The 24434-nt window shown below is 40.4% G+C and overlaps 1 protein-coding gene across 10 annotated transcripts in view; it reads left to right on the plus strand.

Moving 5' to 3' along the window:
- Positions 1 to 24434, plus strand: part of MICAL2 (microtubule associated monooxygenase, calponin and LIM domain containing 2) — an 88249-nt gene that overhangs the window by 8108 nt on the left and 55707 nt on the right. For all 10 annotated transcript variants that reach the window (XR_664041.1, XM_009334475.1, XM_009334476.1 and 7 more), the window contains exon 2: positions 16312 to 16667. Coding sequence is in view for 9 of the 10 variants with exons in the window: in XM_009334475.1 (XP_009332750.1) it covers positions 16404 to 16667 (264 nt within the window). In the remaining variant the exon portion in view is untranslated. The remainder of the gene's footprint in view (positions 1 to 16311; positions 16668 to 24434) is intronic.

Genomic DNA, 24434 nt, shown 5'->3' on the forward strand with positions numbered 1-24434 from the left:
AAAATGATCAGGGGGATGGAACACCTCTCCTATGAAGAAAGGCTGAGAGAGTTGGGGTTGTTCAGCCTGGAGAGGAGAAGGCTTCGGGGAGACCTTATTGTGAACTTTCAACACTTAAAGGGGGCTTATAAGAAAGATGAGGACAAACTGTTTAATAGGGCCTGTTGCGACAGGACAAGGGGGAATGGCTTTAAACTAAAGGGGGGTAGACAAACTAGATATGAGGAAGAAATTTTTGACGCTGAGGGTGTTGAAACACTGGCACAGGTTGCCCAGAGAGGTGGTGGATTCCCCATCCCTGGAAACATTCAAGGTCAGGTTGGACGGGGCTCTGAGCAACCTGCTCTAGTTGAAGATGTCCCTGCTTATTGCAGGGGGGTTGGACTAGATGACCTTTAGAGGTCCCTTCCAACCCAAACTATTCTATGATTCTATAACTGACCCAGAACATAGTAAGATACATGTTCCTAAGGTGATCTGGCTTATTTGAAATCTCAAGCTAATATAACTACAAACACTGGCTTCTGGAAAATAGCTGTATAATTATTTAAGTGTCACTTAGTTCTCTGATTTCTGAGATAAATAAAGGAATGGCATATATAGTGTAGCAGGTGTGCATTTGCATACAGGATTTAATTTAGAAGTAAATATTGATGTGGATATATCACAGTTTTTTCACTCTAATAGTTCTAGTGTGCAAAGAGATGGTGAACCACTACTTTTCAGTTTCATTTGCTCTACTGGCAAATGAATGCAAAGAATGGCAAGGCTTTCCTTGTCTGCCTGCCTAACTGGCTGTCGTGTAGACAGTATGCTAACCTGTGTGCAAAGTTTATTGAAAATGTGTGTGAGAGAGAATTATTGGTACTTCTACAAAGTAGAAAGCAAACTTACTTCATTGCTTTGTCTGAATTTCCTACTAGGTATCAACAGACTTTGTAAGGTTGTGATCAGTGCTTCTGATGAGTTCATGGAAGCCTTCATTGCATTTATTTTTAATGACTGTTTCTCTAATGAGAAAAATACACCCTTGTCATACTAAGAAGCAGCTCATGTTTTGAATCCAAATTTTCTACTTTCCTTATGGGTTTCATCTGTTGTCTAATATTTTGCTGGGATATTATGCCAGATGCAGGGCTGAAAATAATGTGTTTTTTTTTAATTTTGGAGGAGGAATTGAAGCCAAGCAGAGTTTTCTTCCTTTGGCTGATGATTCCATTGTGATTTTAATGATTATTCTGCTTTCTTGGGGGAAGATATCCAGAAGAGAGAGAGCGCTTTTCTCTTTTCTACCAGGTCTGGGGAATTTAAAAAGAAAACTAATTGATTGTTCTGGACACAGTCATTAGAAACTAGTATTGACAACATAAGTATTACTTCTCACAATTAGAATTAAGCAAAAAAGGCAACATTAATTGTTACATTAATTATTTATTTACCTTACAGGCCTATATTCACATGAATAGTCTCTGTCAAGTTTATCAGCAGTCACCTTTCTATTTTTAGAAATAGGATCCTAATTCCTAATATTTCTTACCTGATACATTTTTAGCTTAAATAGAATATTAACAGTCATTGTCCTGTGCAAACAGTTGTTTCATATCTTGTGGTGTGTTGTTTTTTTCTTGTTAAGGCTTCTTAAACTTCATTTGCAATGTTCTGTCTTTTCCCATATTTACAGATTGGTGGGAGGGGGAAGATAAGAAGAAATTACCTTTATTTTCAAATTGGTGGTTGAGTACTGACATACCCGAATACATGCTTAGTCATGTGTGTGATGCTGATGAGTTTCGCTTGGCACACCCCAGCAGATGCAGTCCCTCCCCTGTTTTCAGCAGAGCCATCTTCTCTGTGGTGCAATTGTAGATGACTGGATTTGTTTTACAGCAGTGACACAGTGTAATGATAACCTTGCCAATGCTAAGGGGAGGTGGAAACAGTTGAACTTTTTGCTTGTATAGCATGTTTAAAAATTTTACTCAAGATATTGTGACTTGAAGGTTTTGGTCAATACTTACAAAACTGTCGTGAACTTCTGTAAGAAAGTGTCAAAGTGGCAGTGAGACTCAGGCCAAAGGTTCTTTTTTCTTCCACGAAAATTGTGTTTTAGTTGCTCATTCAGTTTTTTTGCCTTTACCTGTTTTTTCTCTCCTCTAAGCCTATATTCTAGATTATGTTCCTATTGCTTTTGATTGAAATTCCAGAAGTAAAATTTTCAGCTTTAAGCTGTGAGATGCACTGGTGTGCAACCTCATAGGAATCAGCAAAATAGGATGTAGGGAAGAATGTAGAGAAATCCATTTGGGAACTCCTGTGGTGATTGTGTTGGTAACTGTTGCTAGTAATTTGGGTTTTCTGTCTGGGAAATATAAGCATGTTGGATTTATTATACTTCTTAACACATGAAGGATCTGTGCCTATAAGGTTACAGCAGTCTGTCAGAGCCTGGGTGGACTCTTTACTCTGTGAAGGTAGCGCCTGCGAGTGCAGTGCGCTTCCTCTGCCTGCTCGGGCATTTTGTAGAACCAGAGAAGTGGAGTCACGTTAGCAGTGGCTGTGCTGAACGTCCTTGGTTGAGATCCTTGCCCCTGCCTGTGGGGTGTATGCCTTAAGCAGATTTGCTAGTCTGACCTTTTAACCCGCTGATGATTAATAGACCTCTGCCAGAGCACTGTGAGACATGGTTGCTCTGGAGTGGCCCTGCCAGTAAAGGTCTGCCATGAGGCAAAAGAAGTAATCAAGTAAGTGCAGCTGCCCCAATTGCAAGAAGATGGGCTGTGAGGGGCCTGCGCAAAGCTTCCTTTCTGCTTTTAGAAAGGAAGGGTGCTTTCTGCCTGATGTTGCACTGACCCATTTAAGATATAGTCTGACCTGAAAATACCGAGGTGAACTGTTCACATGTTGCCGTACGCTGCCTGCCAAGATGCCTTGGAGAAATATGCTCTATGAAAGTTGATTCATAATTAGTTGATACACTGGATATTAGGAATCCAATGAAGTGCTGTCTTCTGCACTTTTTTCTAGTAACCTCTCTTAGACCCAATTTATATAGTAAAAGCGGCATTTCATGTGCACATCCTACGGGCAACAACAGAGACTGTAGTGGCCACTCGTATAACTCAACATCTGCATCTTACAAGTCTACAATTTTTTTAGTCTCCTTCTTTTATGCAAACATATGGCATCTTTTGTTGCAGTGAAAAAAATAAGCTAATAATTGTAGAATCCCATCATGTCAATCATAGAAAGCTAGGAATAAACTGTTCTGGGTGTATTGCTGCATTAGGGCATCTGGTAAGCAATCACTTAGTTGCTAAGGCTTTTGAATTTTTCTCTGTGTGCTTATGTTGCTCCCTCAGAGGCAGCACGCTTGTCAGGTTCACTGGCAGGACCCGTGGTCAGCAATGGGCAGAGGTGGAAGAGCCCCAGCTATATGTGGTGGGGTGAGGAGGACTTTGGATCATGGAGCATAGATCAACCATCGTATGAAATACAACAAAAGAGTTTTTCATGAAAGGCTCCACATCATTAGTGGCAGCAGGAGCCCTGGGATAGATACGCACTCACAAGCCAAATCACATCCAAGGATATATTACAGTGCATGTGTGTGGTTTTAAATGTGGCGGTTTAAGGTAGCACGTTAATGTGGCTAGAAAGGAGCCCGTTTTCCCTAGGTGCAGACAGCGGTATGTCTGATGGACCTCATTTGAAAGGAATTCCCTGAAGTTGATAGCATCAATGAAGAAGTCAAGCTCAGTCTAGCTTTGATAGAAACATGAGGTCTGACAGCCTCTTATCCTGCCTAGCTGCACCAGGCACCAAAAACACCACCAAAGAGACATTGATGCTCAAAGCCTTTGCTATGGTAATCTGTGCTACACACAGGGGAGGTTCTGGAGTATTTGAATTTAATGTATTTCATAGTGATCTGTGCTTGGCAGGAATGAGGGCAGGGGTAAAAACTCCCATGTTGTACCTTAAAGAAATGGACTGATTCTGTGACTGTTACAGTCACTTCCCAGCTCCCTTTCATAATGATTTCTGATCTAGAAATGCATTATGGAAAACTCTTGACTGGCATACAAGTTTTTTTCATGCTGCTGTGCTTTTTAATTATTTTTTTTCTTTTTTTCTTTGGGCTATTGGTTTGAGAGTTTTCTTTTAAGTAGTATCTGGCTGTAGTGTGATTTGCATGCAAAAGGAAGCACTGTTCCTTGAAAATTTTGCTTCCAGAGCTTTACAATTGTTCCATACTGCTTCCTCTCCAGAATATTTCATTTGGGGTTTAGTTTGTATGTTGACTCACTTTTTTTTTTTTTTTTTTGAGGGGGGTGAGCTCATACTATGCAAATTGTATCCATTTGGACCTGGTGTGCCAACTGTCCAAAACTTCTGGTGTATGCCTTTTTTCTTCTTTTTTTTCCTTCTCTGCAATAACTGCATAATACCTGAAACTCAGTTGTGATCACATGCCTGTGGTTGCAGCGTGTACTGAAGAACCTGTTTTTAACTTCAGTTCAAAACTGAAAGGGAAAATACTGCATCATAGTTCAGCTTTTGCTTCAGAAAATATCATTGCTTTTCTTCACTTTATGCAGTTTATTGCTTGCTCATTCTCTTTGGTAATCCAAGTAGCAGTTCCAAGCAACTGTTTGGGGGGAGAAAAAAATAAAAATTCATCTGTCTTTAAAAAAAAATGTACAAGTCAGTTGGAAAGAAAAGCTGAGGAGCAAAAAGCATCCACCAGTACCTCTGAAGTTCTTTTTTCTTTTCTCTTCCCCCCACCTTTACAAAGCTGAAAGGTACTACATGGTCTTTAGGGGTGTTTCTGCCAATTTGGGTTTTCTTTGCAGCACAGTAATGAGTGGTGTTGCGTGGGGGTCCTTCAGCTGCTGATCCCTAACCAGCATCTATCACTGTGCTGTGATGGAGGCAATGGCAGAATTTGGTCTGGTCCAAACCCAGCCCTCCTCTGTCTGCGCCTGTCCATCACCAGCCACCTCCGTGCTGATGCCTAGGCCAAAAGTCAGGCTCAGTATAGCAATGGCAGAGCGCGATGCCAAATGCAGGTCGCTACAGTCTGTAATTAAATGGCTAGGAAAGTGCAACACAAGTAAAGGCTAGTTCTGTGCTGTTTTCATGGGTTTATGAATACTCGGAGCCCCATGTAGTGAGCTCCAAGGATGTCTTACTTTTGAAAGATGCTGCAACAAAGCCTATGCTGTTTCGTGTGTACAGCTCTTGGGGTAGTGATTGCGTTAGTACTTAATCACAATAGTAATATATCCACTGTATTCAGGCATTAGCTAACTCTTTATTCCTAGTAAACTAAAGCTTGATAACTGGAGTGTAGATGAAGGTCTGGTTGCACATTTCAGTGAAATAAAAGCAATACTTTTTACCTGTATGCAGAAGAGAGGGAGAAATCTGTGCCAATGTAAAACTGGAGAGAAGTCCAAGACAATGTAAGGTCTCAGGCTCAGTAATGAAACTTTTTTTTTTTAAATCATATTTGTAAAGTGGAGAACTTAACAGTATTTCCTTTGTGAATAGCTTACATGCAGAAATTTTTTCTCTCCATCCTTTTTCTGATGGTCAATTCTGTTTTCCTTCTTGGTTTCTATAAGCTGGGGGATATTAAAATTGTTTGAACTATATACAAAGGAACTGTAATAATGAAATACATCTTCACGTCTTCAGTTGGTTTGCTTTAGGTAAGCACATTTGATGAATGGAATTTGGTTTTCTACTGATTACTGGGTTGAGTAAAAAGGTCCAGTGTTCTGACAGTTCCCGTTCCCCAGATCTGGCTCTTTGCACGGCAAGCACAGCGTCGGGGACCATGCAGGGGCCATGGGCAGCCCACGGCAGCTGGGGCGAGAGCGCAGCCACCCCACGCCCTCCCTAGTGCGGCCCTGGGGGGCCGGCAGCGCTGAGGCATGGGCCAGTGGGCATCCAGCTGGCTGGCAGAGGCTGGGCTCTGTTAAATCAAAATCGAATTGACCCAAGATGTTTCTGTAAACCACTTTCCTTCCTAAATTGTTGTTTTCTCTAACAAAGCCAGCTCTAATCAGGACCTTGTGTACCAGGTGCTCTGCAAACCCAGAACCAGTTAATCCTTTCTCTCTCTGAAAATGACAAACTGAGAGTTGGGGCACCAGAGCAGCTTTAGCTCTGCCTTCCTGTAGCTGTAGGAAGGGGAAGAAATGTGATGCCTTTAATCTGCTGTGGTACTGCAAACATTCTCAAATAAGCAACATGTAATCACCACATGGCATCATTTCAGGATCCCCAAACAGCTGTAGCTGTTACATGTAACCTTATGTTAATATATGGCAATGAAACAGTAACACTGTCCTAAAACTTTCTGGATATGTCTAACGTACCTGCAATGTTTTTGTACTTGGACATACTTAGCTCTTTAAAAACACTGTTAACGTTGACTTTCGGATATGTGTGTGTTGATGGTCGGCCATAGCCTCCTACAGATACATTCTTTCACTAAGAAATTTTGGGTCTTCCATACAGTAAAGCAAATGTTAGGACTAGATGACAGTGAGAAAAGTAACCTTTTAGAAAAAATTGACATTGTTCTTTGCCTTGGTGCTTTAGAAGTGCCTGCGTTCCCACAGTGTCTGCCCACTTACGTGCAGTGAAGTACAGGTGTGTGGAAAAATAAATTTTCCAAATGAAGGAATGACTAATGAAGAGCCTGATGATAACATCTTCTATGTATTTTAGCGTAGGTCATTCTGCTTGATAGGTGATTGGAAGCAAATGGCCAGTGTTGCATAAAGGCTTTAATATGAGAAGGTACATCCTCCTCTGACCTTCAATATTGTTGACAAGACTAACATAGAGGATTTAAACCTCAGGCTTTTGAAACCAGGCTGTGAGATGAACAATTACTATTAAGAAGTGCTTTTTTGGTGTTTCATATTTTCTAGTAAACTTTTCTGTGCTGGAGAAGATGAATCATAATTTAATTCTCACTATATCTCAGCTTGCCTTGTGAAAATAGTGATGTATTTGTCATCTCTCCTATTATTGGTTAATGATGTTCTGCCCGCAGAGGTTTTTTTTTGAAAGGGATGCTTCCTAACATTTTATTCCCGTTGTTATTTTTTTTTTCTGATGGATTTCCCAAAAGTAATGTTTCAAGATGTATTTTGTTGTTTGACTGAGGATTTTTCTGCAGCAGAAATGGATGATGTTTTCATAACTCTCTTGGAATCTTTATTTGGGTTTTTTATACTTTGTTTTTCTTCATTTTTTGGGAAGTCAAGGCTGAGAGAGGGTAGAAATTGTCCTGCACGTTTTCTTCCAAAACATACTGTTTCTACTCTCAGAAGCAATGTCTTTTCTAGTCTATTCTGGTAACTATGGGTCCAGTTTACAAGGACAAAAAAAGAAAACAGATATAAAGCAATCCCAGTAGCTTGCTTTCTTTTTTGTCTTTTCATGTAACTGTTCCCTGGAGCAGAGTTAGGTGTTTAACCTAAATTTTCTGGTTTTCCACCACCCTCTAGCTGACTTGTCTGGGTGCGGCTTCACAGTTCTCCGCTGTCGCTCAGTGGCTGGTATTCAGTGGTGAATTGACATTACTCTAACTAAGGAACCTATCATTCACAACTCAAAACTGCTTTTGGGTTTTTTTTATTCTTTTTCTTAACTTATTTGTGGTTCCCATGGATTTCAGTGTGACTGATAACATTAATACCCCAATAAGCCGCAGGAAGTATTGCGTGCTAGCTCGCATTAAAAAAATTATAACGGAATGTGTTGATTCCTAAAAGCATGTGTGTGTACATATGAAAATATTGCCCAGAATCTTTTATTTCTTTGATGATTGGCAGTGTGATACTGTCTGTGTTTTCAGTGAATTAATCCTGGTTACTGTTCTGGAAGTTAGATGTCTACAGATGAGGGCAGCTCTGCCAAATGAATTATTGTGGCCTGGAGCCCTCGGGGTCTTGCAGCCCTCGTGCTGACTGTTTCTTCTGCCTGTTCAGCTCTTGAGTTAATTGCCACAGCCCCAATAACGAGAGGGAAACGTGCTGGAGAGAAGACATAAAACCAAAGATTCACACTTAGAAAGGCAATCTGAAACACACTCTGGAGAGACTTTGGCATGTATTCTGTGAAAGCTAACATTGCTGCTCTTCTTTTTCTTCCCCCAAGACATATCCTGGGCAATTTGCTTCAGCCCAGCCATCATTTCATATTTTTGCTTAAAAAACCCCCAAACAAACATTTATTTGCTTTCTCACAGAAATCCTGAGGAGAAGCAAAAGACAGTCTTATTTTGGTAGCCACTGTTCTCTGGTCCCTCACTGCAAGGCACTTTCTGGTGTCTCCAGCTGTCTTTGGGCAGTTCTCAGTTTCAGTAGCAGCAGTGCTGGTCACCTTTCTCTGCTCCGTAGCCCCTCTGGGTCAAGAGTGGCCACAGTAAGGGGACAGGCTGTATCTGGGCATAGGGTGGCTCCCAGCTGGAGAGAGCAGGAAGGCACTGAGACTAGTGGACCCCTTTGCCCCGTGCGCCCTGCTGGAGGCCGTTACGTGCCTAGAAATGTGGTGGCACCTCCTTGGGCACTGCCAGAGGCCTTGGCAGTCTTGTGTTGCTGTGTCAGTTCATAGCCTATCTTGCCTTGGCAGTCTTGTGTTGCTGTGTCAGTTCATAGCCTATCTTGCTGCCCCATCCTTCTGGATTATCCCTATTCTCAAAGTGTCGTGAACCAACATTATTTCCATGATTGCTGACTAAGAGGGTCTGCTTTTTCCTGGTTCATGCATTTGTTCTTTTTTTCATGGTGTATTTACCTCCATAATTATGTCCCCATGCACACAAAAGGAAAGCTGTCCTAGGGGAACCGCTGCTGCCAAATGTGGCTCAATTTTGTTGGTATAGCTGCATCTATACCAGGGATTTTGCTGACATAGCTCTGTCAGCTAGTGGGTATGCATTTTTTCATGCTCCTCACAGACACGGTTGTGCCATCTCAGTTTTCCCTGTGATCAGGGGGTGAGGAGCAGAGAGGAGGACACAGGGCTGTGAGAAGGAGTGGGATGTTGACGCTTCCACTGGTAGCCGGTCAGGAGTGGTGCTGGGAGCTCCGTCTCCATCATCCTCTCGTGTCGTCCACCCCTGCTCGATACGCCTGGCCTGCTGCCTCCCTGCTGCCTCCCTGCTGCATATGATTTCTGTAATGGTAAAGAGGATATTACTTGCTCTCTGAATTAGTCTGGCCCAATGTTGTAACATCCTGTTGAAAATAAAAATCTTGTGCTGATCAAAAAACAACCAACCCACTGCCTGTTCTGTGATTAACTTTTATATCTCAGCTGCTCCAATCTGTGAGCTTGAAATTAGAAGTGTCACTATAGGAAAAGAAAGGCAGGACTTTCAAAGAGTTTAAAGTTTTATCCTTTTAACTGTTTTCACTGACAGTATTTTCACAATGTCTTCCTAACTTACTTCACAGGTGCCTTTTCTTAAGAGGTACACTTGCTCGCTGGCTGATGTTATCCTTGTGGTGTACTTTTTTCCTTTGCTCTCATGATCCTAACCTAGAAAAACGTCAGCATAAACTTTCTACTGTTGTTTATATTGTATTTCTAATCTACTACAACAGAGCTGAAAAATGTTCTTTCTTGTAACCAGTCTAAACAAGAGTCAGGTTTTAAAATCTTGTTTATGCATAACATTAATCCCTAATGACTATGACTAAATCGTCTACACTTAGTTTTGAAGATGTAGACTATATGGAAACTTGGGACCTTGTAATAGAGCTTTTAACACCCCTGTTAAAAATAATAAATTTTAAATACTCACTGTAATCTGCACAGAATAATAATTGCGCTAGAGACATTTTTCCTCAAAACCATTGGACTTAAAAGTTGAGAGTTACAATTTCCAGTGGTATAGGTACAACACCATTACTTCAAAAAAAAAATGAGAAAATTTCTTTGGTTTAGAACTCATTCTTCAGAAACGCATCAGTATTTGTGATCAGTATTTCTGATGAGTAGTTTAAGTATATGCTGCATACAGATACCTGGAAAATTATGTATGGTCATTCATTTGAAATACTTGTGCCTGTGCTTTGCAAAATGAGCATCTGGGGGTTTTAGTGATGCTCACGGGACAGGACTTCTCATGCAGGTGACAGAATGGTGTGAACCCTGTGATTGCCATTTTTCCTGCTGTGTGTTATCTGAAATCTGGGTTGCAAGAGTGGCCGTATGGCAAAGCTAGTGCAGTGTGGCTTGGGCCCTACCAGCAGCTGTGGCAGGGGCAGATGTTTGAGCCTTCATCTCTGGGATTACGCATGTGGACCCTTGGGCAGCATCCCGTGCTTCACCCATGCCAACACTGTATGTTTGCATGAATGGAGACACATGCAAGCTGCTGGCTTATGTGGTTGATCTCATTTTACTTGTCAGTGTCTTAGTGTATTCCCACAGTAAAACTGGAAAGCTCAGACCAGTAACATCAAGAAACAAACTGGACTATTTTTAAAGCTTTCAACTTCAGAATGTGTGGAATGTGACTTAATCTGTGTGGCAGATAAAATCCTATGGATAGGTCATTTTATTTTATGCTTCCTGTGAACATATCTAAAATATTCACTGCAAAGTGTTAGTGTACTTGTGCACATGCTTCCAGCTATATTTTATTGTGGGATGATTCCAGATGTAGCAGGTTAAATCAGCACAGCAGCACTTGTTGGAAGGCTTATGTTTGAAATGTCTCATATAACTTCAGCAAAACAAGCTGATAGCGTGTACGGTAACCTTGTAAGTTCATAGGCACAGAGTGTCTCGGTAGGAACTGTTTTGAATTCCATACTTGGCCTGAAAAGTTATTTTGCAGGAGTTCTGTGGAAGTCAGCTTTTTATAAAAATACAGAAAAGTAATCTGGCCGTTTATAAAGAGAGACTGTTTGCGAGGCTTTGTTCAGAAGCAATTTCTGTTCATTGATGTTTCTGTTAGGATTGTGCATCTTAAGAAATGTGTTTTCTATTTGTCACCAATAGAAAACAAATATTTTAGGCAAACGTACTCTTGTGTTTTTTAACTAGTTTTATAAGCAAAGCAAGGGAGAGCTTCAGTTGTTACCAGAATCACATTAATTTTTTTTTTTCCTTTTATGTCAGTTCTAGGAAAACATGCAAAGAAACCAAACCACCAAAAAGCTATGTTTCCTCCAGATAGAAATATTTATATTTAAAATGGTCACCGTGAAAACAAAGTGCCTAATGCGACTAGAAACTAAGTTGAAAAACCTAGAAGGTCCTGTAACACAGCCAGTCTTACTTGCACATTTCACTTATTGTAATGGTATTGAGACAGTTTGTCAGGGAAGAGACAGCAGAAATACTTTAGTTTTTACTGATGATGAGGAAGGGCCAAAGTAAATGATTACTACAGATGCTGCAGAATACAGTCTTTCGTTTCTGTTGATGTTTCTAACCTTAAGCAAACAGTAAATGTATTGTATCCTGCATGCCAAACTGAAGTCTTAATAAAAGAATTTATTCTTGGTAAACATGGCAGAATTAGGGCTGTATTGAAAATGGAATCAAGATTAGTGGTATTGAAATGCAAGGAATTTAATTCTTTTCCAATCGCCCTGAGGAACATGTTCTCAAATATTAGAAACAGAGCATTAAGGGACTAGGGAAGGACTTAAGTGCTGCAAGTTTGAATTGAAATTAGGGTTTTTCTCTCTCCAATGGGACAACTAAGCCAAAAAAAGTCTTTAATTTTTGAGTATACTACCTCAAAACACTGCTGACAAGCAATACACATGGTACTGCTGTCAAAAAATTTAAGTTATTTTCATTTAATGACTCCTGTATGTCAACTTTATTGCTTGCTGTATTATGCTGAAAGGCTTTGTGCGCAGACATGAACCAGCTCCATACATCCATTTAACTAGTGATAATTAGTGGAATTACCCTGACAGCGGAGGCATTTTTTCACTATTCTCAAAATCATCTGTAGTAACAGAGCTTGTTTCACTTACAGGAAATACCAGCCAAGACTGGAGGCGTTTGCTTTCATACGTATACATCTGTACATGCACCACTGCTTTAATTTCTACTTTCTCTCTGTCCCTTTTGCACTGCTTTCCTTTAAGTTGTAATAAGATCTGCACTTTCTCCTTGGGTAGCCACCAGGCATGAACAGCACTTCTCAGATTTTCTCATCTGATGTTCCTGTTTGCCCCTGATTGGAGGCGGAAAGGAGGTTGGGCTAACTTATTACAGTAGAAGGGATCATCAAAATGCAACCCTTCTTCCCAGTGTCTGCCCTTTGTGTCTGGGAGCCCTCCAGAGACTGCTGTAATACCACGGGAAACCACGTGGAAAGCCAAATTCTTGTATGTGCTTAGTACATCATGCGTGGGACCTAAAATGACGGTTCTTGTTAGCTGTGAACCTAACCCGTGGATGCTTCAGTTCTGACTTAAAAGAACTGTTTGCCCAGACTATTTCCTGCTCTCTAATTCTCTTCCTTTCTGTGGCCCGGTTTTTTTGTTGGGCTCTGTAGCACTTCAGTAAAGCTTCAAATAAACTTAGCTATATTTTTGGATTGTGCTTCCAGAGGAAGTTCAATGGTCACTTTAAAAAGCATAGTTTGCAGTTTCAGCATCAATACTCATCTTGATGTGACTTTTGGATCTGTATTTCATCCCTAGAATGATCTATATGATGAAGGAAGAAAAAGGGTAAATGATAATACTCTAAGAACTCAAGTATTTCCCCAAACACTGGTTTGTTGTTTGTTTTTTTTCCACTACAGGTAAGCAGTTTATGCATTGCCTCTTAAGTCTTTGAGGCAGTTATAGAACAGGAAACTACAATTATGGTTAAGAATTACACCATTCAACTTCTTGTCCTTATTGCATTGTTTCTAGTGAGTTATGTACAATACTGCAGTGAAATATTGGTGACTCCTCAGAAAAAAATGCATGCTTTTCCGTGAGCTGCATATACTTAGAACACCATCTTATTCTCTGTCATCTGTCAACACAGCATTCATGCCAAAAAAAAAAAAAAGAGAAAAAAGTGGTGTTTCCAGCAAGCCAGAAACCCCAGTAACCAGAGTCTCCTGTTTCATCCTGCCTTTCTGACCACAAAATGTGGCTTTTTTGGAGAACATGACCTCTGACACAGTGAGGAGAAATGTTTCACTGGTGAGCAAATGTCTCTGTGGAGATGCCACTCCACAGCTTTTCAGTGTGGACAAGATGGGAGTGTTTTGGAAGTTCATGAGGAGAAAACTTTGTGCCTCAAAAGAATAGCTTTAGTCCTAGCTTTGCAGTGTTGGAGGAGGGAAGTTTTAAGGCTGGGGAGTCCTGACTATCCTTCACAGCTGCTCTCTTCCCCAGTGGAAAGGCAGAGGAAGCCCAGGCCTGCGCGCGCATGCATGTGCAACACCTACTTCCACTGGTTTGCATCATACTAAAAATGTTTTCCTCCCCTTCCCTTTGCCTGCAGTGGCTCCTGCCGACCCTCTCTTCTGTCTTCTCCTCACCGTTATCAGCCCTGGCACATGCTGCTTTTCTTCTTTGGTTGGTTCAGATATGGCTCTAGTCTTTTAGCTTTTCTTCCCCGCCCCCTTCCTTGCTGGATGGAAACAGCTGAGGCTATAAAAATCTCCTCTCTGTGAGCAGAAAAGGTACTAAATTAAAGAGCTTGTGATCAGACTCACTTACCAATTATGCCAGAGTTAACTTTTAAAGATATTTCTGTTATATGAACATAACAGTCTTGTGGTGAGCTAATGAAAACAATGGAGAGGAAGTATTGTTTTATAGCTATTATAGTCAGTCAAAGTCTTTGGTAGCACTGAGGCAGTAGCGATGTGAGTTTATAGCAATTAAGAAAACCTGATCTAGCTGCCACTCTCTTAGCTGAAATGTCCAAAGTGGAACGTTTCACTGACACTTTCCCACTCCCCAACAAGCTATTCATAATTATTTTGAGAGAAAAGAAAAATACTTTGGCTTTTCTATTATAAAATATCTCAGGCAGGTATGGAAGTTGGGTAAAGTAAGTGTTTATCCTTGATTTTAATTCTTTTTTTCAATGGGTCTTGAATCCTGGGGTGCCTGTATATCAAGCTGTTTAAGCCACATTGTAGCATCTTACACCGTGCTGTTGCTATCTTTAGTTGCCCTGTGCTGCCTTCCCCTTGTAGTAGCACTCGTGTAAAGCTTAAGCCCAGACATACATCAGCCTTTCTGCATGGCAGTTCCCTACCTGTCCCCTTCCCCTAGGAACTTCTGGATCTGTTGGCCGGTTTTGGACTGACCCAAAAACTGCTGTGTAGCTCTGCGTTCCCAAAGCCGGGGCTGGTGAGGGTCATGCTGGGTCCCCCTTGCACCTGCACTGGGACAGCCAAGGTGGCCGGGCTCCCTCCTGCCGGCGTGCAATTGTTGGAGGGGTTTGCTCATTAATCATTGAGGACTTGAACCTGGAAAGGTGCTGGATGTCCTCAACTCCTTTTGAGTCAATGGATGTTCATGGCACTCAGTTTCTTGAAAAATTAGACCTTCTGGAAGTCAAGGCATATAAAATGTTTGTGCTTTTACCTCACAAAGCCACAAAGCTCTTCAGAAAAGGGCATGGAGCATGCTATAAATGAAATATTCAGAGGGGAAAACAAAAATTTCCTGACTTATTCTTGGCACCAAATATTTAATCATGACATTTGGTCTAAGAAAATGTACAAACTCTCAACATTGCCTATTTATTTTACCCACAAACCAACAACAGACTGATGATGTACACACAAAGGTTATTTATTTTGAGCACAGCCAGGGAATGTGAGTATTTCAAATGCTTCCTTATATCTCCCCATGGGATCTCTTTAATAAGTTGCATAATATTTTTCTGTATTAGAGGACTGTAAGATAGACATGGTAGGTCTCTTCTTTATTTAAAAACACTGGTTATGTTTTCTCTTTTCTTCTTTGAAGGAAATGCAAGCAGAGAATGAATAGTTAAGTGAACAGTGTTAAATGAAAAAGCATAACTTCAAAGGCCTTTCTAACAATTTATTCTAAAACTATCAGCCAACAGATGATGTTCCAAGCAAAATAACTAATTATGTGGGAGGTTAGGCAAGCATTGATTTAGTTTTTGATTTCTTGGACTGGTAGATAATTCTTTAATAGCAAGATAAAGAAGGCATGACTTAAATCTCTTCTCAAGGGAAGAGATTTAAGTCCAGGTAGACCCTCTTCTGAGGACAAGTTTATACATAAACTGTAACAATTTTCTTGGAGAATGTGAAAGCCACTTGGATGTTTTCTGTGGACCTTGGCTGACTCTAATAAGACGTTCCCCATTAGAGATTGAGAGCAAGGTTAAAGAAGGATAAGGGAGTGCCGCAATGAAAGTATTTTAGTTCTTGCAAACTTATGCTAACTTAGAATAGCATTGCTTTTACAGAATGGAAGGGTATTTATCTAGAACATCAGGCACAGTTTGACAGTGATCATGCTACTCGGAAAAGCCAATGGGGCTTAGTGGGCCAAACATCATTACTTTGTATCATCAGCATATGACAAGGTAAGACTCCAAACACATAACTTTAGCATTTAACATGTGGAGATAAAATTCCTTTCTATGCACTAGAGCACCGAACCCTTTCTCATTTTGGCAAGAGAGTTAGAAAAAGGAGAGCTCTCTGTGGTTGCTTGTTTTCTGTTTCTTCAGTTGTGATTATTAACTTGTGATAATGTTTCTGCTTAGCCTGTTTTGCGCATTTGCTTGTGGCAAGTGATTGTGCCAATTCTCAATTGCTCTGGCTAAGTTGTGCTCTTGGCTGTAGCTTGTGCAAGGGGAGAAAATTCCCTCAAGTAGTGTTGACTTTTGGCTGCAGGTTTCTAAGAATTCTTAAGACCAAAATGTTAACAGAGGTGTACTTGCTGCGACATAAATTCTGCTTGGGAAAAGCATCTGGACATTTGTTTTTTCTTCATCTGTTATCTAGCACTTATCACTGAACAAAATTTAAAGAAGTCCTTGGGCTCTCAGTGAAGCTGGTTGTTTTTGAAGCAGTAGGCTTGAGTTTGTAGGGTGTTTATGACAGTCTTTGTGAAGTACATGTCATGACAGCACAAGTATGTTATGTTTACTTGTAACATTTACCTTGGATGCCACTACTAACTTTTTGTACCTGGTTATCCAGTTGCCATACGCTGTGTTTTTATGTTCATATTGGATATACAGTTTGTGTGTTTAACTTTGTTAGGCAGGCCCTGCTTTAACATGACCTGTGTTTGTCTTTTCTAGGAGTAACATGCTTGGAAATACTTGGTAGTGTTGATCCCCCGTACCCCAGCACAAGACCTCCAGCTTAATCCTTTTCAAACACATCTCAGAACATGGGGGAAAATGATGATGAAAAATACAGTCAAGCTGGCCAGATATTTGAAAACTTTGTACAAGCATCAACATGCAAAGGTACCATTCAGGCCTTTAATATTCTCACTCGCCAACTTGAATTAGATCCTTTGGACAATAGAAATTTTTACACCAAACTGAAGTCAAGAGTGACCACGTGGAAGGCCAAAGCTTTGTGGAACAAGCTTGATAAAAGAGCAAGTCACAAAGAGTATAAACGTGGAAAATCTTGTGTGAACACTAAGGTAAGCGGAGAAGTTCAGTTTTGGATTTCATAGCTTAGAATCTTTTAAACTTGTTTTTCTGCAGAAGCAAGGTTTATGTCATCACATGCAATGTGCTCATTCATGTAACCCTCCCTTTAATATACTTTTTGAAACTGGCTGATACCAACTGATTTTGACAAATTTTCAGGTTTTTTTGTTCTGCAAGTGTTGTGGAAACACACAGCATGTAAGAGTGGTCCTAAAAGCACCCTGCTTTACAATCTGCCTCAATTGTGGCAGAAAAGTTTTCTGCCCTCTTTAGACATCTGTGTCAATCAGGCAAAAGATGTTAACTCATGAGGCAGTAGGCTTCGTTCATTCCAGGCTTACAAGAACTACTTGCTTTAGTAAACAGGGCTTTGCAAGGTGCAAATCATAGTATATTCAGCTGGCTCCTCATTTTGCTGCTTGGAGCATGCTGTAAGAGACCGGGGCTGGCCAAATGTGTTTCAACAGCAGTTCCTAAACTGTTCTCTGGAAAGTGCTGCTTGGAGGTCGGGAGATCTGTCTTTGTCACCTAGCAATTGGCTCTAGTTGCTAAACAACAGCAAAAGAAAATCCTGCACTATTTAAGCATTTAAATACTTTCCTGTAACTGCTTTTTCACAAGCACAATGTGAATAATTGCTATGTGGTAATTACTGAAGGAGATGGTCTGCTTGGTTGTGGAAAGGACAGGAAATGATCTTCTCTTCTGCAGAGCATGCGATACCATATTTTGATGGAGAGAACCACTGAACGCTGGTGTAAATCTTGTTGATAAAACTGTACGGAATACTGTAGTTCATGCCGCTTGTTCCATCTATTACAGAATATCTTTAATAGCTTTGTCTCAGAGCAATTCACTTATTTACTGCCAAGTGATAGCTAAAAGTTGCCGCAAGAAGGATAAGTTTTAAGAAGCTATTTGGCTGTATAGAGGTTGAACAGAGAGGAAGAGCATACTGGGGAGTAACTAGACACCAAACTGTGGAGGACATTTTCATTAAAACTGTCACTGCAGTGTTATTTTATGGACTCAGTAGACAGGCAGTGTTGAAGGTCTCTTTCTTCTTGTTTGCATCATTGCATTGAAATTTCTCAAAAGCACCAGGGAGAAGGACACCATGTTACCTTCGGTCCATATAGAGGCCTCTGTTTTTATTTATTCATTTTTCCTAAGCTCCTAATGATTATTAAATTTTTCTAAGGTAATAAATGCCCTTACTACAGTTTTCTTTAGAAAATGAAGAGTGCTATTACAGCTATTTGCACTGCTTTCCTGACAGCCTCTGTTTTTCTCCTTTCCTTTTTCCCTTCGTTTCCCTTTTTGACCTATGCTTCCTTCCTCCCTTTTGTTCTTTTGAAAAGGCCTTGAACATATGTCATTGAGCATCTTTGTGATGAAAACAGACAGGAAAGGGAAGGAATGAGAAAGTGTCTGATGATTAACAAATTATAGGAGATATTCCACATACGCCTCACCTACACATACAGTCCCGGGTCCAGATTTCCATGATTAGCTTAAGGAAGTATTTGCAACACAAAAAAGCAGTTTTAAGACCTATGTGAAATATAAGAATGAAGTCCTCCTCTCTCAAGTGTGACGTTACAAAGCCAAGGCCTGGTTCTGCAAAGTTCTTAAGCAAAGTAATTATTTTTTATATATGGTGAGAAGACTCACGGAAATTGGTTGGTACATAAAATACAACTTGTGTAATGCTTTACAAGGTTGCCAAGCAGAAGGCTAATCAACACCTTCTGCAGTGTTGAAAGTATGGTTATTACTGCTCTTTAACAGTAAAGATTTATTTTTAGTGGCATGGTGTAAATATTTGCAGAAATTAATGGACATATCTATGATGCACATATGATCAAATTGCAAATGAATATAGAATTTCTGTATATGAACAATGTGTGTATAGATATTCTGTGAAATACTTCTAGATGTTCATTATGAACCTGGACCATGCCCAGACTTGCACTTCACTGTCATCACTGATTTAACGAGAGAAACATGAATCTTCAGATTGCTGCAAATGAAGAGAAGTAACCACAGTCTGTGGGCTCTGTGGGGGTATCTCACAAACATTCCTCACACGTGAGTCACAGTCTGCTGTGAAAGCCTATCTATGCAACATGAATGAGAGGAGACACGTTGCAAGAAGACGGCGGACTCCCTGGTCATTGCGGTGGTGTACTCTGACAGCCCCACTTACAGATAAGGAATTCTCAGAAATGCTGGCAGTCCAAACAAAATACCAGTGCAGAGAGATTAGGCTACAATATACATACCACGATTTTCCTTTGGTGCAACTGGTGATTTTAAGTTTCTGTCTGTCTTGCATGTTATGCCAGCTACCATTTTTCGTAGTGAAGCAGGCAAACGGGAGTTAGCAGGCTAATCCTTACAGCGGTGCCCAGCGCTCACCTCTGGAGTTGCTTGGGGTTGAAGTAGATCAGCCTGCAGTAAAAATCTTACTTGTTAAAGCAGGATCACAAAATGAGCCTAGTAGATTTGTGCAATTGCAGTTCTATAAACAGAGCCAAGGTTGCTAGTAGGCATAATTTTAAAAAAATATGACTTGAAGGCTTAATATGAGGTTGTGGCCATGAGCTCTGTAGCTGAGTCTGCAGCTCACAGTTCTTCTCAGATACAGCTTTGCAATCTGTTTGGCTTCTTGCAATCTTCTCAATCTTTGGAGGAGATAAGAGATAAAACACAATTGGGATCTAAACTACTCATGGTCTCTTTTTTTTTTCTTTTTGCACAAACCAAGAACCTGCTGCCTTACCCAAAAACTGTTCATTTTTTTGCACAGTATTTAAGAGCTGAATGCTGTACTTGTTGAATTTTGTGCTTATACAGTCTTCAGCCACACTTAAGTTACTCATTAGAATATACACAAGTTTTATACATGTAGAACGTTGCACTCCAACTAAATAACAATAATCCTGTGTCTTAACTGCTCTTGAAGAACATTGCCAAATATGGCTTTCAGAGTTTCTACAATGATATGATTTTAAGCTGGATGAATAAAATCAGTTGAACAATCTTCAAGAAGTTCAAACCCACTGCTATTTCAGAGTTACCTTACTGTGGACTTTATTTTCCCTTTAATTCTTTGCAGAAGAAAAAAAAAACCCAAACCAAAGTGCTGCAGAAAGACATGCACAAAATTGGGGTAAAAACAAACTTTTTTTGAAACTGTAGGAGTCCACCTGCATGTATGTTAAATCTGTATCAAACATACACTTCCTTCCATCACAAACTTGTAAAATGGGAATGAGTACTGCTCAGAATAGCTGTTTCTGGAGCTGGCATCTGCACAGTTTGCTAGTATTAATTAGAGAGGGACAGAAGTCTGTCCTAAGTAGCCAAAACTCTAGAAGTCATACTGTGATTTTTGCAAATGTGTCTAGAAGAAGAGCACAACTTTATTGTCCTGGCAAAGTTTCTCTCTCATTTTCATCTTTTACTAATCAATGCAGAGTAGCATGCTTGGAATCTGTAATAATTATTTGTTTCTTCATGGAATGAAACGTAGCTAGACAATTGAAGAACATTAAAGGTTTAACATATGTTGTTCACCATGCTAGCAGCTTGAATATCTCTCTAAATTTTTGAACATGCAAAACATAATACGATGATGAACAAGAATTCATCCAGCTAGTTGCAGAGTGTATTCAGTAGCCTTTTTAAGACATACCTGAGTGTTCTCTAAACATTTATTTGAACCTCTCTGTATGGAGTAAATTCTTTACTTGATTTACTGGCAGTTTACCTGTGTAAATGATGCAGATATGTGCATGCACATCTAAATGAGGCTCCCACTGATGTTTGAGCTCTGTATGTATATGTATCAGAGGGCAGGACCTGGCTCATGCCATGCACCTGAAATTCTGGTGCTCCCATGACTTGTAGATTCATGCTTGAGGAGAGCAGAGATCGCTGCACATGAAAACGTCCCAGACTTACTCTGAAGGGAGGTGTTGATTCTCTAAAGCGTGCAAATGTGGTGTTGTCGTCACCCTCAAACATGTGTGCTGTTTTTTAAAACATGCGCTCATACTTGAGGACAACTAAAGAAACTGATAAAGTGCTAATATGTAATCATCATCTGCCTTGGTAGACGCTAGCACTTCTCTCTGGATATACCCAGTTTCAGATGATGGTGTTGCACATTGTGGGGAGGGCAGTGGCAAATTCCTGTGCACAGCTTTGGTCTTCTGAGCATTGTCTCTATTGTAGACCCCACCTTGGGCACAGTTCCTGGGCAGAGGACTTGTACAGTCTAAGCAGTGGTTTTGAGGCCTAACTAGACAAGATTAGCATAAAGCAAGTAAATAAAATTGAGCTAAGAAGTTTTGAGTGCTGTGTATATAAATACATACATATGTGCATTTGTAGGTGTATGTGTGTATATATCATCTAGATCCCTGAAAAAAAAAATGAAATTATCTTGAACTCGGTCCCTGTTGGCCTCTCGTTTCCTTGTTCCTGGCCTTTCAAAGCTTGTTTTATAATAGATTAGGTTCCTTTCCAGAAAATCCTGTGGGGAAACTTATTGCAAGAGAATGACTCTAAAATTATTTATGACCACATTGCCAGGGCTTGCATAAAATGCAGTAGCTCTTTTCAGTAGCGTCATATGCTGTCAGTCCTACCCGGACTCAGTGGCGTTGGCATCTCTGCTGTAGGGAGGGCTCCCCGGGCTCCCCTGGTGGGGTGCTGCTTTAGCTGAGGCAGCATTACAGAGAGCATGTGGCTTGAGGGGGGATGGGAGCGGAGGGGAGTCGGGGGCCAGGGTGTGAGTCAGCTGAAGAGGAGCCCTGGGTCAGAAATGGAGATGGAGGTTTTGTGATTGAGTCAGCGCTGGCTCTGAGCCTTGTCTCCCTGTACTAACCACACTGGTGTACCTGCGAATGATAAAATGGGATGGTCTTTATCTGCCAAACCCCTTCCACTCCTTTTCATATTGTCTCCATTTCCAAAGACTGTCAAATGAATGCTTTGGGAGTTAATAAAACCTACTTTGCCTGGTGCTCTCCTTCCCGCAGAGTTGAGAAAGGAAGAGGTGCTGCCACGTTATGTAGCTGTAAGGTAATCAGCAGGATGAGGAGTGGATACCAGGTCTCGGTCCTTGTTATTAGGTAGAAATTTGCTTCCTACCAGTCCTCAGTTGTTTACAAACATCCTAATCTGCAGTCTTGCCCCTCATAGTAAATGAGGCAGGTTGGTTTCTAGATGTCTTCTCCCCTCTCTCCACCTTCCTCTGTAGTGCTAGACAAATACTTGTCTTTTAATTAAGCAAATCATCCAGCATGTATAAACCTGCTGGTATTGTGGCTAAATTTCCTCCTGAAGCGCTAGCATTTGTTGATCCTTCAGAGGCAACTTGGATGTTCAGCCAGGTTTCTCCCGTGCTGTATATACTGGTACAGAAGCCAGTGAGTTTGTGTGTTCAAGTGTCATGATTGATTGTGTCCCTAGAGACAAATATTTGTTTTTTTTAAGAAAGTAATTGTCAGATGAAAGAAGGGAATGCCAGTTATGCTCCAACTGAAAAATATCCTTATTATAATGAAAACTTTAACCTGTTTATTCTATAAAGAGTGAATATCCAGATGGCACATCCCTTTTGCTGGACATACTAATCTCTTCAAAATAATAATTGAAATGGGGAGATTTCCAAACATGATAATCTAGGTTTATAATGAACACACCAAACTTATCTTAGAGAATTAGCAATGCTATCTAATACATCTTATTGTAATAAAAATGCATTCCTGTGAAGGTCATAAAGCTTGAAACTAGAAGTTGAGTACCATATTTATAGGAAGTTTAATGAATGAAAGGTGGTGACTTTTCATAAAAAGACATTCCAGCTGCTTTTTTTTTTTTTAAATCCAAAGACACAGTGGATGGATGGCAGAATCCAGAACCTATTGAGGTGTTGTGGGTATTAAGGGCCACGTATTCTACTGACATTTTAAGTGGCATCTAGGTGTGTTTGGTACACTTGAAAGACAAGCTGTTTGTTTTGGTATCTACGCTTCTTTGCTTTTGCCTTTTAGGACAGGGCACCTAAAACCTTTCACTGGATTTCCATTGTGAACTTATTTTTAAAAATTTTAATAAGTAACTTTTACAGCGTTATTTCAAAGTAGTAGAAGATATGTGACTAATGGGAGTGAGTGGTAAGGAAGATTTGTTTGAGACGAGGGGAGAAGCAGCAAATCACCTATGAAGATGCAGTGAAACCACAGTTGCTGAACATTGTCTGTGCATTCATTTCTGTAAAGATTTTTAGAGATGGTATGGGGAGAAGCTCGGGTGATGACAGAACACACAGCAGACAGTGTTCTTTGAAAACAAAACAAAGCATTTGACTCTGAGCTGTGTTTTAAACTGAGATTGGGCCAAATTACGTCAGGAAAAGCAAATGTTTGGCATGTGATTTGGTAACGAAATCACTTTATTTTTATTATCCTACAGACGTTTCCACAAACACACGATTTTTCAGCTTTATCAGTCATGAAAAGCAATGAAGCCCGGCCAAAGTAACATAATCAGACAGCCTAAATAAGATTTTTTTCAGGCATTGGGGAATTTTAAAATTTTTGGCTTGCAAGATAACAGTAGCTTTACATCAGTACTTTAACAGCACTGTGCTGTTTCTCTGTCCCTTGCTTAATGGCTTTGCAAGTAGTCGACAGAAGGGAACTGTCCCACCCTGACCTGGTTTCCTAGATATTTTATAAAGATTCCCACAGGGGGTGACACCCAGTTACTTTCACACAAAACACTACTATTGTCACCACAAGTGGCTTAATTAAATTTGAATGAAACAAAAGGTTACGACAGGGCATGTTGCTGTAACTGTGGCTTTATAATATTTTTGGGTTTGGCTATGTGAAGCAGCCAGGCTGTGTGTCCATCCACCAGGCAGGGTGGTGTGTGCGGGGAAAGGGGTGCTTTCGCTTGGCCTCCGGCGCACAGCCTGTGCTGACGCTTTGCTCGGGTCAGGCCTTTCTCCTGGCTTCAGAGAGACCTCGACAGTGCTAGATGTGGTTGTTACGGGTTTGTTGTTAGCTACGTTTCCAGCTTCGCTTTGGTAATGTTTGTGTACTGATAAGTGAGGAAATACATAACTTTTGCTACCAAGAAGTGATTAAACACTTGGCTGCTAAAAAACAGATTTCAGACAATAAGGCAATTTCCTGTCTCCTACAGTTCAGGTCGTTCCCGAGGTTCCCATGTCTGTCCTGAGAACGGGGGTTTTGGGGATGTGGTTGCTCTCTTTCCTCTTTTTGCTGACAAATCTAATTCTATGTTATTTTCTGTTTTAGGCATTTGTGCAGTTGCTTTTAATACACTTTTGGTAGAATATAAAATACCACAGTTCTAAGAGATGCTGTATAAGAAGTGAAAATGTAAAATATTTTAGTAGAAGCTGACTGTTTTAAGCAAATTATAGAATTTCTATTTGTATTTTCTCTCTAAAAAGCCTTAGCCTTTGAGTTGTGGTCAAAAAAAAAAAATTTAACTGGGATCTATTGTCAGGACAAAGTAGAAATTCCCCTTTAATGCCCTTGAAATTGGGTTAATTTGCCTTACTTTCTCTGCTACGGTGTTTAAAGGTGGATTATTTTGTGTCAGTCAGTTCTCAGAATTCCCACATTCCCTAACATGTCTACATTTATGCACAAAATCTGTGTCTGCAAAAGCCAGGTTTCTGCAAACTAAGGTAGACACCTGTTCGC

This window comes from Pygoscelis adeliae, unplaced genomic scaffold, assembly GCF_000699105.1.
Source record: "Pygoscelis adeliae isolate BGI_AS28 unplaced genomic scaffold, ASM69910v1 Scaffold171, whole genome shotgun sequence".
In the NCBI taxonomy this organism is placed as follows: domain Eukaryota; kingdom Metazoa; phylum Chordata; class Aves; order Sphenisciformes; family Spheniscidae; genus Pygoscelis; species Pygoscelis adeliae.